The sequence below is a fragment of the Microplitis mediator genome, chromosome 10, assembly GCF_029852145.1.
Source record: "Microplitis mediator isolate UGA2020A chromosome 10, iyMicMedi2.1, whole genome shotgun sequence".
NCBI lineage: Eukaryota > Metazoa > Arthropoda > Insecta > Hymenoptera > Braconidae > Microplitis > Microplitis mediator.
Window position 1 is genome coordinate 19,833,294 of NC_079978.1, and position 15,639 is coordinate 19,848,932.

The 15,639-nt window shown below is 31.8% G+C and overlaps 1 protein-coding gene across 11 annotated transcripts in view; it reads left to right on the forward strand.

Moving 5' to 3' along the window:
- The window catches only part of LOC130676567 (glutamate receptor ionotropic, kainate 2-like), a 297,696-nt gene extending 284,169 nt beyond the window's left edge, over positions 1-13,527 (forward strand). For 4 of the 11 annotated variants that reach the window (XM_057482893.1, XM_057482886.1, XM_057482889.1 and 1 more), the window contains 3 exons: positions 4,615-4,825; positions 8,417-8,693; positions 12,902-13,527. In XM_057482893.1, the coding sequence (XP_057338876.1) occupies positions 4,615-4,825; positions 8,417-8,693; positions 12,902-12,908 (495 nt within the window). In that variant the 3' untranslated portion in view covers positions 12,909-13,527. Of the gene's footprint in view, positions 1-2,249; positions 3,184-3,265; positions 3,477-3,840; positions 4,828-8,416; positions 8,694-12,901 lie in introns of those variants that run through there. The other 7 variants (XM_057482888.1, XM_057482894.1, XR_008991438.1 and 4 more) reach the window with 6 other exon arrangements.
- Positions 13,528-15,639: the final 2,112 nt, after the last annotated feature.

Below are 15,639 nucleotides of genomic sequence, written 5' to 3' on the forward strand. Positions count from 1 at the left end.
TACTGTGTGTACAATCCTAGCAGCACCATTAAGCAAATCTTACGTATAGAGATCTGTATCTTCAGTCTTCAGTAAGTCTACGTCATCAGTCTTAGACAAGTCTGAGGCGAGATACTTCTTAAATCTGTAGTAATACTTGCTTAAGACGAAATACTTGCTGAAGATCTATTAGCTCAGACTTACTGCAGACTATTTCTACAGATTTTCGTAAGTCTTTAAGAAGAATCTTGAGCAAGACTTGATGAAATCTTTGGCAATTTTACTTATGACGGCCATCTTCTTCAAGTCTTGTTAAAATCTTCCATAAGAAACTTGCTGAAGGACTTTGCCAAGTAACTTACTTAAGATCATGCTACTAAAGAGTGACTTTTCCATACATGATAGTAACTATTGCCATCGGCGGTATAATAAATATTGTTATCCAAAACTATAAATATTGCTATTTATTGTGTCAATATTCACTTTCAGTGGTAAGAGTGTTTTTTATTTAGGGATGATAATACACTGAAAGAAATAATCGGTAGCTGCTACCAATCATTTTTTGGTAGCCGCTAACGATTATTTTTCGGTAGCCGCTACCGTTTTTTTTCGGTAGCTACCACCGATTTCAATCGGAAACGGCTACCAAAATAATCGGTAGCTGTTACTGATTGTTTCGAAAGCAGTTACCGATTGAAATCGTAACTGATACCAAAAATATCATTAATAGCTACTGAAGTAATCGGTAACGGCTATCGAAATAATCGGTAACAGCTACCGATTGAAATCGGTGGCAGCTACCGAAAAAAAATCGGTAGCTGCTACCGAGATTATCAGTAGCTGTCACCGAAAATTAATCGGTAGCGGCTACTGATTATTTCGGTAACTGTTACCGAAATAATCGGTAGCTGCTACCGATTATTTTTTTCAGTGCAAGTACCATAATAAGATTATTTTAACCCTTCCCCGGCTCGTAGTATCGGGAAGTCTAGGTGTGAGTCATATGGGAATAGAGCCAATTAAAGTCCGTTGTAAGGCTATATGAGTGAAATTTTAGTTATGTTAATGTAGAAAAGCACCCCCTTCTACCATTTTTCCGCCCCGCCACTCTAGAAAACAGACTATAGCTCTCTCATTTTAAGAATAAGACGTACGATTCAAATTAAGAGTAGGGATTCAAGGTCGACCGGGAAAGGGTTAAATAGCATTGTATTAGAAAATTCTAAAATTACTATCCCGAATCGTAACTATCAAAAATCTCTGATGAGAATATTTATCACAAAAATCTCTACGTGTAATGTTTTAAGGGGTTAGGGGTAGTCAGAATTTTCAAAAAATCGATTTTTTTTTTTTTGCATTTTCTTAAAGTATAATATTTTAAAAATATTGTGTGAAAATTTGAAGTGAATCCGACAAATTCTTTTCGAGTTATTTAACAATGACCAAAGGACGCTCGGGTGCTACGTGGCATTCGAGAGCAGGTAGCTAGAAACAGCTGCAAGCAACCGACTTTTCGGGTTTCATTGTCATGAATATCTCCCCATTTTAATGTATTTATAATTATATATATATATATATATATATATATATATATATATATATATATCCTTCTACATATATTCACAATTTGTAGGTAGTACAAGAACTGAAAAATAATTTTTGGTTGCCAGTATACCTGTAGTCGTTGCACTGATCAGTCGATAGTTTTGTGATAAATTATTTCTCAAGTGAATTAAATTATTAACCATGGGACGTGATTCTAGAAAGGTTTCAAGAGAACTTCGGAGTTCTGAAAAAATTAATAAGTCGCGTTCAGTCAAAAGAAAGAATGTTTTTAATCCGAAAACAGCCGAACGTGATGAAAGTATTCAGAGTACATCTTCTAAAAAATTAAAACAAAACACTGAAGATGATGTACCTGAAGACAGCAGTACTGAATTTCGAATAATAAATTTTATTCAGGTATTCACTGCAATTTCTGCTCTTATAAAATGTAAAAAATGTGATGGAAATGTAGTGTTTCAAACAGCAAGTACACGTGGGCTGGGATTCAAAATTGTAGTTGCATGTAATAACTGTGGAAATGAATATATTCCTTCCTGTTCTTTCGTTGGGCATTCTTATGAAATAAACAGACGTTTCATTTTTGTAATGAGAATACTAGGAATAGGATACGAAGGATTGTGCAAGTTTTGCGGCCTGATGGACATGCCGTCTTTTTTAGATAAATCTACGCATACAATTTTACTGAAACAGATTTTGAATTGTAGTAAAGCCGTCGCAGAAACCTTCATGACGAAAGCTGTGAATGAAGAAAAGCAAGCAATGCCAACAACTGAAAATGAAGATATAAATCATCTAACTGTATCGGGAGATGGAACCTGGCAAAAACGGGGATATACATCGTCATTTGGAGTTTCTTCTATAATTGGCTATTTTACTGGAAAGATTCTTGACATAAACATTAAAAGTGCATATTGTAAGCTATGTGAGTATTGGAAAAAAAAAACAAATACTGTTGAGTTCGAGGAATGGTATCAATCGCATGAAGATGTGTGTTCTGCTAATCATCAAGGGTCTTCTGGGAAAATGGAGGTGGATGCGATGGTCGAAATGTTTTCGTATTCTGAAACTAAATATGGAGTTAAGTATGCCAACTATATTGGTGATGGTGACTCCAAGACCTATTCAGGAATTATAAAATCAGATCCTTACGAAAATACAACTGTAAATAAAAAGGAATGTATAGGGCATGTCCAAAAGCGGATGGGGAGTCGATTACGTACGCTGAAGAGTAAACAAAAAGGTCTTGGTGGTCGAGGTAAGCTCACAGGAAAATTAATAGACAAACTAACTGTGTACTATGGTTTAGCAATACGCCGGCATTGTGATTCTATTGAAAATATGAAATCTGCTATAATGGCAACCTTTTATCACTACGGCTCGAGTGATGAAAAACCGAATCATGATATGTGTCCAAAAGGCGAAGAATCTTGGTGCTCTTACCAGCGCGCTGAAGCAAGAGGAGAGCTTGATACCTTTTCTCACGATTATTCTCCTTTACCTTCTGATGTTTTAAAAGCTATCAAGCCTATATACGAAGATCTTAGTAATGAAAATTTACTTTCAAGATGTGTAGGTGGATTCAATCAGAATAATAATGAAAGCTTTAACCAACTAGTATGGAAAATATGCCCAAAAACGGTAAATACTAGTTTTACTATCGTACAAATAGCTGCATACGTTGCTATGTGTATATTTAATGAGGGTATAAATTCATTATTAGTCTTGATGAATACACTAGGACTTAATTGTGGGCCTAATTCTCATCGGTATGCAGAAAGAATGGATGCTGCACGTATCAAAGTAGCAGATAAGCGCGCTAATGATAACACCCGAGAAGGTCGATTGCAACGTAGGCACCAGCAAATCGATATTTTGGAAGCTGCTATGTCGGCTGAAGAGCTATTATATGGTCCAGGAATAGATGACTCAGTGTAAGTTATTAAATAATTCTTATAATTCGACATAAATCCATAGCAAAACTTTAAATGCGTTTTTCTCAAAACTATGTTTTCTGAACTGGTGATCACTGTAACTTAAAAACTGCTCGGTAGATTTCAATAAAATTTATTGTACTTTTGAAATACATTAAAAACTCGTGCCTGATCGAAGGATTTTTTTTTTTTTTCAAAATTTCGATTTTTTTTTAACAATAAACTGTCGGTTTTTTTCTCGAAAATTTGAAAAAAATTTCCTGAGGCCGCCATTTTGTTAATTTCGAAAAAAAAAAAAAAAGCTTCGATCAGGCACAAGATTATCTATTAATAAAACTAATTTTTCTTGTCCGATTGATTTTAGATGAATCTCCAAGGACTTATGATGATCACCGCAAAGGACTTCGGGAGGAACGGGCTCTACAAAAACAGCGATAACTTTTTGAATTATTAATTTTTTTTTTTGAAATTTTCGTGAAGTCAAATCGAAACGTGTTCTAATAAAGCTATGTTTTTATTTTTGTCAAATAAAGTAATTAACTACAAAAAAAAAATTATTGAAAATCATCATTTTTTCATACCCCTGAGTACCCCTAACCCCTTAATGCATGTTTCGAAAATTATTCTGCAGCCGAGTTATCGCAACTTCTTGCGCTTTAAAAACAAACAAAATATTACATAAGTGCATTATTGTGTAGCTTTTGAATTTGCACATGCTAATTATTTTATACAATCGCATGATTTTTAAATTCTTATGCATTTTTTAAATTATTTTTATTGATTTCTTTGTCTGTTACTGTACACTTGCATCTGTGTCTCTATCACGTTGATGGTAACCGCCGTATTTGTATTGTAATGCACGACAAACCACATCTCTACATACCAATGAGATTGTGATACAACAAAACTTGAAATGGTCACAAAATGATGCTCAAACAACGCGACTACAACTACAACAAATGTTCTACCCTCACTATTCTTACATTAATCATAATACTATGTACCATCCTGTGATTTTGTAACATCTTTGTTCGCTACGTGATTCACCTCACAAATTTACCTACACAAATTCCACGGTCCAACACTTGTTTGCATGAAATGGTCATGTGACTTATCATCTGGCCAACTTGTAAAACAGTCTCTGTGTGCTGAAATGGCGTCGGAATTGCGGTTTGCACTGCGATGTGGTTCACAACAACGTCCAGTTACAAAGAATCGAGATCATGGGAGTTTGGATCCTACTTCTTGTGAACGATGCAGTCCGCAGCCATCATTTATGCGAAGTCGCCGATGTTTCAGTCATCAAGAAACTACTTATATACCTACTATTGAAATACCTCGATTAAATGGTGTAAGTTCGTAATGCACGATGAGTGTTGCTATCAAATTTTACACAATCTCGCTTTCATATTTTTCCATTATTAATAAAATAATTATAAAAGAAAACAAAAAAAAAAATTAATAATACACTGAGAGAAAAAATATATATTTTCAAGAAAAAATAGTTGATTTGAATATTTTAGTTACTTAAATAGTGCCGAGCAATTATTTTGTTCAATGGAGTAGAATAATTACTTTATTCAAGTATTTTATTTACTGCACAGAAAAGAAGGATTTTTTGGGACAAGAAAAAATTTGCATTATGAAATGAAAACGAAAATTTTCTTAGGACTAAAAATTTTTTCTTGCCCCAAAAATTTTTTTCTTGATTCAAAAAAATTTTTTCTCGTCCCATAACAATTTTCGTTTTCAATTCATAATGCGAAAAATTTCTTAGGACAAGTAAAAATTTTCTTGACGTGAGTAAAAGTTTTTTGCGCCAAGAAATCCTTTTTTTCTGTGTGGCTTATTACTAAGAAAAAAATTTTATTTTGTCAAAAAAAAATTATTAGACATGACTTTTTTTATCTAATGGTGTTCAGATTAGTTTTGTACCTTAACAAACATTTTTTTTACAAATAAATATTTTTACCCTACCCAAGATTCGAACCCAGGCCGATCGCGCGAGACTTATGACCTACGCGCGCTTAGCCACGGTGGCTTATTGAATACTTTCTATAGATTTTCTATAGACTTTCCATCGAGATGACTGATTGATGATCGATAGATTACTGACTGAAAATTGACAAATAACTAATTTCAAGTAGCAAAGTTTACAAGCATGAATATCATTGGACTTGTAAACTTTAGGTGAACCTTCAGACGCCACCGTCCATCTTAAAGAAAGATAGGGGAGGGAGGGGCAGAACGGGGTACTTAAGGAAATACCAAGTTTTCGAGGACTCAAATACACTTAATCTTTTTTTTTAATGATATTCAGAGTAAATAGAAAAAATTTTCAGTTACCGTTAAAAAAAAAAATTTTCATTTTTGCGGGCAAAATGGGGTATCCCCTAAAAAAGATAAAAAAAAAAATTCTGGATTTTAAATGTATTCGATTGAGTTAAATTTTTTCGTAAGTAATTTATATGAAGAAAAATTATTTTTTGCATGATTATTGGATACAAAAGAAGGAAACAAATTTTTAATAGTTTTCATCATAAAATAAAAGTCATTAATATTTTTCAACCAACAATTGATTTTCGAAAAAATTTAACAAAAAAATTCAAAATAACGCTCAATTATATTTACAAAAGTGATTTTTGAATGTTTAAAAACCATTTAAAATATAAAATTTTTTTTTTATAAAATTTGGGGCCCTCGCGGTTTTGCCGTAAATTTTCGGCATTTATACACATTCCGTAAATTTACCGTAATAATTTGGTAATAATATGGTTATATTGGCCAGTTTTTTTCCTGTACTTATACTGTAGAGTTACCAGATTATTATAGTAAAACTACTATAAAAATGCCGAACTTTTACCAAAAAAATGCCGTAAAAAAACTATAAAAATGCCGAACTTTTACCGAAAAAATGCTATATAAATACCGCAATAATGCGATAATTTTATAATAATAAAATCGTATTTTTTTGGTAATTATACCGTAGATATCCTGCGATTTTGCCAGATTTATCCTGATATAATGGAAAATTGTAAAAAATTTGGTTTTATTTTATATTTGCTTCTGCGGTTAAAATCATCGAAAATGTGCAAAGTGTAAAATTTTATATTTTATTCTATTAGTTCACACATTTCTTATTGAAAGAAAAGAATGTAAGTGAAAATAAGAATCCGGGAAAATTCAGGTTTTCAATTCTCTTAAGTTTGTTTGTATAAATATAAATACAATTAGTATCAACATTCGAATAAGCGATTTGGCATAATGGTTAACAGATCAGGCTTTGAATGATTAGGACCCGGGATCGAGTCCACGGGTTGGCGGGTTTTTTTTTTTTTTTTTTCATGACAGTTATTGTACATATAACTTTATAATGTTATATATAATTATATATAATTAAATAAAATTTTATATAATTATATATAATTTTCGTTCCGGGTAGAACGGTTTCATGCTGCGAAAATGCCGAAAATATGCTATATAATTACGGTTTTAATGTTGTTAAAATACCGTATTTTTTCTGTTTTATTCCCGTAAATATTCTGAATTTTTTTCGTAAATTTTTGGTAGTAATGCGGCAAAAAATCTGGCCAAAATAACTTGAATAATACCATATTTATGCAGTATTTATACCGTATAATTCCGGTATTATTTCGGTATTTCCAAAACCGCGAGGGGGGTACCCCCTTTTGTCCCCCTTGCCCTAATTACTTGAATTAAAATTTTTTTTCTCTCAGCGTATAATAACATCACTGATAAATTTCAAAAATTGTAACATAATTTCTAATTAGTGATAAAAAAAAATAATTTTCATATTGAATTTTGTCATTCGTTTGCTAAACTAAAAAATGAATAATGGAATTATTTCATAGCTGATATTGTGCTTGAATGGCGATGCTCGAAATTTCTGTTAGCTATGTAGTACGCTTTCAGACAATAGCTTTGGCATTGGTTTGGGTAAAGCTAGACAGCGCATGTCAATCATCAAGGAAATATGATATATTTCTGTGCTTTCCTGTAATGTATCCGTCAATGTCGTAATTGTATTGCTCCGAAATTTCGATTTATCTTGATGTATCTCAATGTTTTACATATACATTTTTAAACTACTGTGCATTGTATCAGTATAAAGTATCTTGCCCAGTCAGTATACAAAATGTAAAATGTTTTTCCTATTTTACGATAAAAAATTCCTCTGATAACTATTTGTATAACAACAACTAGCTCAAATACTGACCAATTAGTCCAAATGCAGTCCAATTAGACTAAAATCCGATCAAAATTTTTCGACCCGGGTAAAACTTCGTATGAAATAGAATTTCTTACGATTATCGTATTACAACTAATAATAATGTATATACAAAAACTATATATTTAATGCAATGAAACAAATATATATAGACGAAAATCAAAATTTTTTTTTATTGTGAATAAAGTAAAATTTTCAATAAAAATTTAAAAAGGTACTAAGTACAAAGTTGAGGTTAGCGAACGTTAAAAATAAAAGCTTTGGTTAAATTTTAATACTTTTTTAAGCTTCATCAGTTTTTTACCATTCAGTTTAACTTTTCCCAACTGTATTTCAACGATTCTCTCATTGAGTTCGCTCTGTATATAATTCAATCTCATAAAAACTAAAAAAAATTCTTCAAAAGTCTCTCTCTTTCTCACTTTCTTTCTCTCTCTGTCTTCCTATAGCATAAAAGCACACAATATCCAGCGTATAAATCCTTTAAAATAAACTTTCACAGTCCTTTTGTATTTTTTTTACACCACATTTTATTGTAATGAAAAATAAAAAATTAATTCACTAGACCACACCTGTAAGAAAAGAAGTTCCCAAAAATAAAAAAAAAAAAAAAGATTGTAAGTGAATAAAAAAAATAAAAGTTTCACTTGCTTCGTTATGTCTAACATAGTTTTTATTGGAATATCTACAGCAGGAAGCTGGTGCGCTGCCGATGATGGAGATGAAGAAATCATTGAGCTTCGATCAAGTGGAGACGTGCCGTGGCGAGAACACCTAGCAGAGGCTGAATATTCAGCATCTTCGACAGCAAATGCACCAAACACCACCACCACCATCAGTGTGCAAAGCCACCCCTGCACACATACGTCCTTGCCACTCTCATACTCACAGTCACAGCCATTCGCACAAACATCATCAACAAACGTTGAAACAGAAACGGACATGTCCGAGCATCAGCATGGGTCAAGGTTCACTTTTATTTTTTTTATTCATTCTTATAATTGTACACGGAAAAAAAAATTCTAATTAAATTTACGATAATAACATCGTAATTTGTCCTATTGATTATAATTATAATCATCATTTTTACGGTTTTTCGAAGTTTTCTCGAAATTTCGAGGGTGTAGGGGTCAAACTGACCTCGAATTCGGATTCAGCGGACCAAAATACGTACCCGTAGGTAGGTCCGGTCAAATGCACATTCTACTTAATTTTTTTTGTGTACCGGTGTTATTGTAGTGGTGGACTAGACTTTCAAAATCATAATTTTTACAATGCAGCGTTGAAAATTTCATTTAAGAAATAATACTTCAGACGAATAATACAAGAGAAATTTTAAATAAAATAATAATCGTTCGGACGTAGGGTTCGAACCCAAGTCCTTTCGTGTGCGAACTATCCGACGCCTTGGACCACTCGGCCACCGAAGAGCCTACACTGTATATAGTTTTTAAGGTCGATATAAACGATTTGAACAAACATTCATAAGTCATGAGAGCGCCTCTTGCGGAGGACAAAGTTAATATTTAAAAATTACGATACAACATTTTAATTTTTATAGCTTACATCGTATTATAACAGAGGCAGCACTGTAATATTTATTTTACTCAAAAGTACATAGAAAGATAAATAAAGGAATAAATATAGTTTTTGAATTGTACCCTAGCAGACCTGATTTACCGTAAATTTGCGGTAATTTTACCGTAAATCTACCGTAGAATACCGTAAAATTCGAGTAAATTTACCGAAAATTACGGTAAATCCACCGTGAATTACGGTAAATCCACCGTAATTTACGGTAAATCGGTACTCTACGGTGGATTACCGTAAATTACGGCAGGTATACCGTAAATTTACCGTCGAATACGATAAATCTACCGTAAAAAATTCGGGTGGATTACCGAATTACCGTAATTTACGGCGGATTACCGTACTTCTGTATTTTACGGTAAATCCACCGTAAATTACGGTAAATCGGTATTTTACGGTGGATTACCGTAATTTACGGTGGATTACCGTACTTCCGTATTTTATGGTGAATCCACCGTAAATTACGGTAAATCCACCGTAATTTACGGTAAATCGGTATTTTACGGTGGATTACCGTAATTTACGGTGGATTACCGTACTTCCGTATTTTATGGTAAATCCACCGTAAATTACGGTAAATTCACCGTAATTTACGGTAAATCGGTATTTTACGGTGGGTTTACCGTAATTTACCGTAATTTGGGTCCGTTAGGGTAATTTTTATTTCTTTTTTTTGACGATGTTAAATTGTAATTTTTGAAGTAATTTTTAATCCTAAAAGTCTTTGTTAAAATTACGATGTTAGATACTAAAAAATATAACCCACATAGTAAATTTTGAAATAAGATATTTTAAAATTGACGCTAATAAAAGTCTAGTCCACGATTACGATATTAACATCGTAAATTTTGCTAGAATTTTCTTTCCGTGTACAGATAAAAAAAGAAAACAGCCCGGTAACGAGGCCACGTCCAGAAGGTTCCACCTCCTTGATTTTAATTGGAATGTTTATTTTAAGAGGATGATATAGTGCACGATGATTAATTTTATCACTTTTATTATCACTTCGGTAATCACAAGAATGATACGAGATAGTTTGTAGTGTAGATTCAAATTCATGAGAATCATTTATATTCACAAAATTAGTAATTTTTTATATTATTGGTAACATCATTAGTACAAATTATATAATAGGATCATTGTTGCAGAAGTAAAATGGTACATTACATAGCGAGTGGGCTAAGTGAGTCTTTATACGGGAGGACAATGTTTTTAACACGAGTCGTAGGTACACACCCACGAGCGCCAGTGAGTGCTTAGTGTTCACCGGAACATTGCTAAGAACATTGTATTTGATGGACAGTGACAGCCCAAAAAATATTCACTGTACTTTATTCAACAAGTAGTTACTAATCTCATTATTATTTTTTCATTTTTTATACCAATTTGAAGTAATCCCCTTTTTATGTTTATCTCGTTCTTTAATAAATAAATTTTTCCCGATGTTGAAAGAAAAAATTAAAAAAAAAAAAAATTTATAGTCACATGAGGCAAGTGTACGCAGTGGGTAAGTGTGCGCAAACCCATGTATTTCAGTCCGAAATGGATGGATTTGCGCGCACTTATCCACAGCGCACATTTGTTACGCATGACTTCAATTGTCAATAAAAAACTTCGAGCTTATACGTCATGTGAAATCGGTATATACTCGATATCACTAGATGTATATAATAATTTATGTAATGGATGCACGAAGAAAAATGCCGTTAAATGTCTAAAGTCGGCGTTATGCCGTCAGAGTTATGAAATTTAGTTACTTTATTAAAATTAAAAAAAAGTTTATATTTTATAAAATTGGATACTTTCTTTAGGAGAATTCACTTAAAAAAACTTGACAATAAAAAAAAGTCATCTTTAGTTTTATGTCAGATCAATAAACAGAGATATGTAAGGTTATAAAATTCAACTGACGTTGCCTTAATTTAGACATGCGTGTTCTGAATAATTGAATGCGCATGCGCAGTCTAGAGATTTCGGTCATGTTAATAGGGCAGTTAAATTCGAAGTGACGTCATATAAGAGAAGGGTGATTAGTTATTGGCTTAAATTATTTAGTAAGGATATATATACTCTGCCCATTTCCGAACTATGGTAACTTACCGCATTTTGCCATAATTTACCTGAAATACGGTATTTTTTACGGCAAATTTGCCGCAATTTATTTCTTAATAAAAGAAAGATGGTAATTAATAATTATCATTAGTAATTTACGCATTGATAGAAGAATTTCTTAGTATTTAAGAATATTTCTTAGTATTTAAGAAATCATTTCTTAATAATTAAAAAATCATGTTTCAAATAGTAAGAAATATTTCTTAAATACAAAGAATTGATGTTTAAGAAATGATTTCTTACCCCAGCGGATCCGAATTACGGTAAATTACGGTAATTTGCGGTAGTTTTATCTATTTTACTCTAAAGTACGGTTAATTATGGTAAGATGTGGTAAAATACCGTAAATTGCCGCATATTACGTAAAATACTGTTATCCACTACGGATTACGGTAAATTTTCGTATTTTTACCTTAAATTGCAGTAGCTCTGCTTACACCGTAAATTACGGTAATTGCCGTAATTTTCCGTAATTCGGATCCGCAAGGGATAATACTAAGAAATATTTTAAATACTAAGAAATCCCTCTATTAATGCGGTAATTTACGGCAATTTACAGTAATTTGCGGCATTTTTACCTTAAGCACTGTATGTTTTTTTATTTGTACAGTACAACACTTAACTTTACGGTAAAATAACGCAAGCTTGCCGCAATTTTACGGTAAATTACCGTTTTCTTACTGCAAATTTACAATAAAAATACTGCTCTTTTGCTGTGAAATACCGTACTTTTTCCTCAAAATATCGTACCTTTACCGTAAATTGCGTTTTTTTTTACATACTCTAGCGGATCCGAATTACGGTAAATACAGTGATTTACCGTGATTTACCGTAATTTACGGTACCTAGCAGCATTACCGTAAATTACGGTAATCTACGGCAAATTGCCGTAATTTGCTGTAATTCTGCTAGGCGCCGTAAATTGCGGTAAATCACTGTATTTACCGTAATTCGGATCCGCTAGGGTAAATTGCGGTATCTTACCGTTAAAATACCGCAATTCTTCTTAATGCCGTAAATTACGGTAATTTACCGTATTTCGGATCCGCCAGAAAGTATAAAATTTTATGAGGCTCCTTAGCTAGATAACGGCATATTCTTCGGCATGAGTTACATAAAAAGAACAAAATTATGGTATCAGGCGTTTTGAGCACCTGACAAAATATCCCCGACAAAATATCCCCGACAAAATATCCCCGACAAAATATCTCCGGACAAAATATCCCCATGAAAAAAAAGCAAAAATAGTGAAAGTGGCAACTATTACATAATAATATTATGGGGGATATTTTGTCCCCATAAATATCCCCATGAAAAGAAAGCAAAAATAGTGAAAAAAGCCAAAAAATCTGACACTAAACTGGGGATATTTTGTCCAGAGATATTTTGTCGGGGATATTTTGTCAGGTGCTCAAAACGCATGGAACCCAAAATTATATATATGGATTTTGAAATTTATAAAAAATTTATTTAGGAGATGACCATCCTGAAAGCATACTTTGGAGATTTGACTGTGATTTAGCGGGTGAGCCAGATGTTGTAATTTCACCGCCACCACCACCACCACCCCCTTCAGCGACAGTTTCAAGGACAACAACTCTTTGACCGATACTTGAAGAGGTACCAACAGGCGTGCCAGCCCAAAAAGAATTTGCTGTACAGACTACCGCTGTTGTCAACATCAATCCTAAAGAGACATGCTTATAGCACTCGTAGAGCCCCAACAGGGCTGATAATCAACTCGACAAAGCGTTCTGGGACCAGTGAGGAGGAAAATGAGAAATCTCAACGTGTATTGATGTTGATTGCTACAAGTTTGATTAAACTTGCATGCCGTACCTTAAATTGTAGAACAAAACTACGATTACTCCATTCGATTTAATTAAATTAACTTTTTTGTTTAATTTGAAAATTTATTTCAATAAAAAAATTTAATTACCATCCCGATAATAATTTTTTAAAAATACTGTCGCGTTTTCGTCCTCCTGTAAATATAAATTTTTACAATTTAATTGTATAGCAAAAAAACTTATTCGGTCTTAAGAATTAAAAAATTTATAAATAATTAACTTAAGAGTAAATTTATTAAAATGTATATTATCTGAGGTAAATATAAATTTAAATTGATAATTACAAATTATTGATATTATTATTAGATAAAGTTATATATTTGTATCTTTTTTAAGTCGATAAAGAAACGTTAAAATTATTAAAATGTAAATTAATTTAACGTATACGAAAAAAAAAAATGTATTTAATTTAAAATTAAAATTCTTGTTTCTATTGTAAATAAAAATGAAATTTAAAATTTTCATATGAAATATAAAGAGTTGACTTTTTCGTTTTATTATTTGTTTGATAAAAATTGTGAACAAATTTGTACTTGCGCACTGAGAGAAAAAAATATATATTTCAAAAAAAAAATAATCTATTCAAGTATTTTATTTACTTGTTTAATACTGAGAAAAAAATTTTATTTTGTCAAAAAAATATTATCAGACATGACTTTTTTTTATCTAATGTTGTTTAGATTATTTCTGTACCTTAACAAACATTTTTTTTTTCAAATAAATAATTTTGCCCTACCCAAGATTCGAACCCAGACCGATCGCGCGAGACTTATGACCTACGCGCGCTCAGCCATGGTGGCTTATTGAAAATCATGTCTAATAAACGCTTTAGTTATTCATCTATGTTTGTCATCTTGAATGTTAATTTACACAACTAAATAACAAAATTTAAATATTTGATAGACGGAAAGAACAAGATGATACTGGCTACCATCTCAGATTATACTCAGTCATATCTGAGGTAAAAAAAAAATTTTAGATAGTACCCAGTGTAATCTAGATTATACTGAGTTGCATCTAGATTATACTCAGTTTCATCCCAGATGTTAGTAACATCTCAGATTATACAACGCTAGATTATACTGTTTTTCATCCTAGATGGTAACCACATGCATCTGGATTATACTCCGTACCATCTCACATTATACTCAGTATTATCTGAGCTTTAAGGGGAAACGGTAGCAGAAAAATTTATCAACAGGGACACTTAGTCTGGTAGATGTCACCACCGTCGATGGCATCTATGAACAAAAAAATGAACTACAATACCAATTTTATATAGAAATGAGCAGTATATTAAATTATTTGGCACTTCTTTACTTTATTTTGAATATACTTACAAAGTTTCATACTATGCAATCAAGTACAACTTAGAAAAAAATTCACTTAAAAAATTCATGGCACCTGGCAGCTCTGACACAAGAATAAAGATTCTTGGTGGTCTTACAGACCCAAAGGAGCCCGCGAAAGCGGCTATCAGTAGAGTATGCGATCTCCTGGCAACTAGACATGTTTTTTTTTTACATGAAATGTTTTTGATACGGTTTAATTTTTTTATTTTACGTTTTGAAAGGTTATACCTACGATTTACGATCACACAAGTTTTATTTACGTTTTTGTACGTTTTCTACGTCTTTAATACGTTTTCACGGATATTTACGCCTTCAAAGGTTGAATTTACGTTTTCAACGTCTACTACGTTTAATCTACGATTTAAATTTCGACTCGGGATCTTTCTTCAATTCTTTTTTTTTATTTAACCACCCGATGAAAAAAGATTTTATACAATTGTATAGAATTATATATCATTATATATAAACTATATATAATTATATATAGACTATATATAATTGGATAGAAAAAATGGCCCGATCCTATTGAATACAATTGGTATAGAAATTGTATACAATTCTATATAATTATATACAATTCTATATATTGCAATTATATAGAATTATATAGAATTGTATATAATTATATAGAACTGTATATAATTTGTATAAAATTGTATATAATTATATAGACTTGTATACAATTTGTATACAATTGGATCGGGCCATTTTTTGTATATAATTTAATACAATTGTATAAAATCTTTTTTCATCGGGCAAATATTTGCTTTATTGAAGTTTTTAATTGTAATAAATTTGAGAAGGTATCAACTAAATTGAATAAATATTTGCTTGCCTTAAGTAATTCATGCTTCTAGAAATTTATTACTAAAGTGTCGCAATAGTTTTCTTAAAATAAGAACTATCAATTTAATTTTGGAAAAAAATGACTTATTCTGAGTATTTCTGGAAACAAGAAAAAAAATTACAAGAATTTAATTTTTTTTCTCTCAGTGTGCAGAATGTTGTAG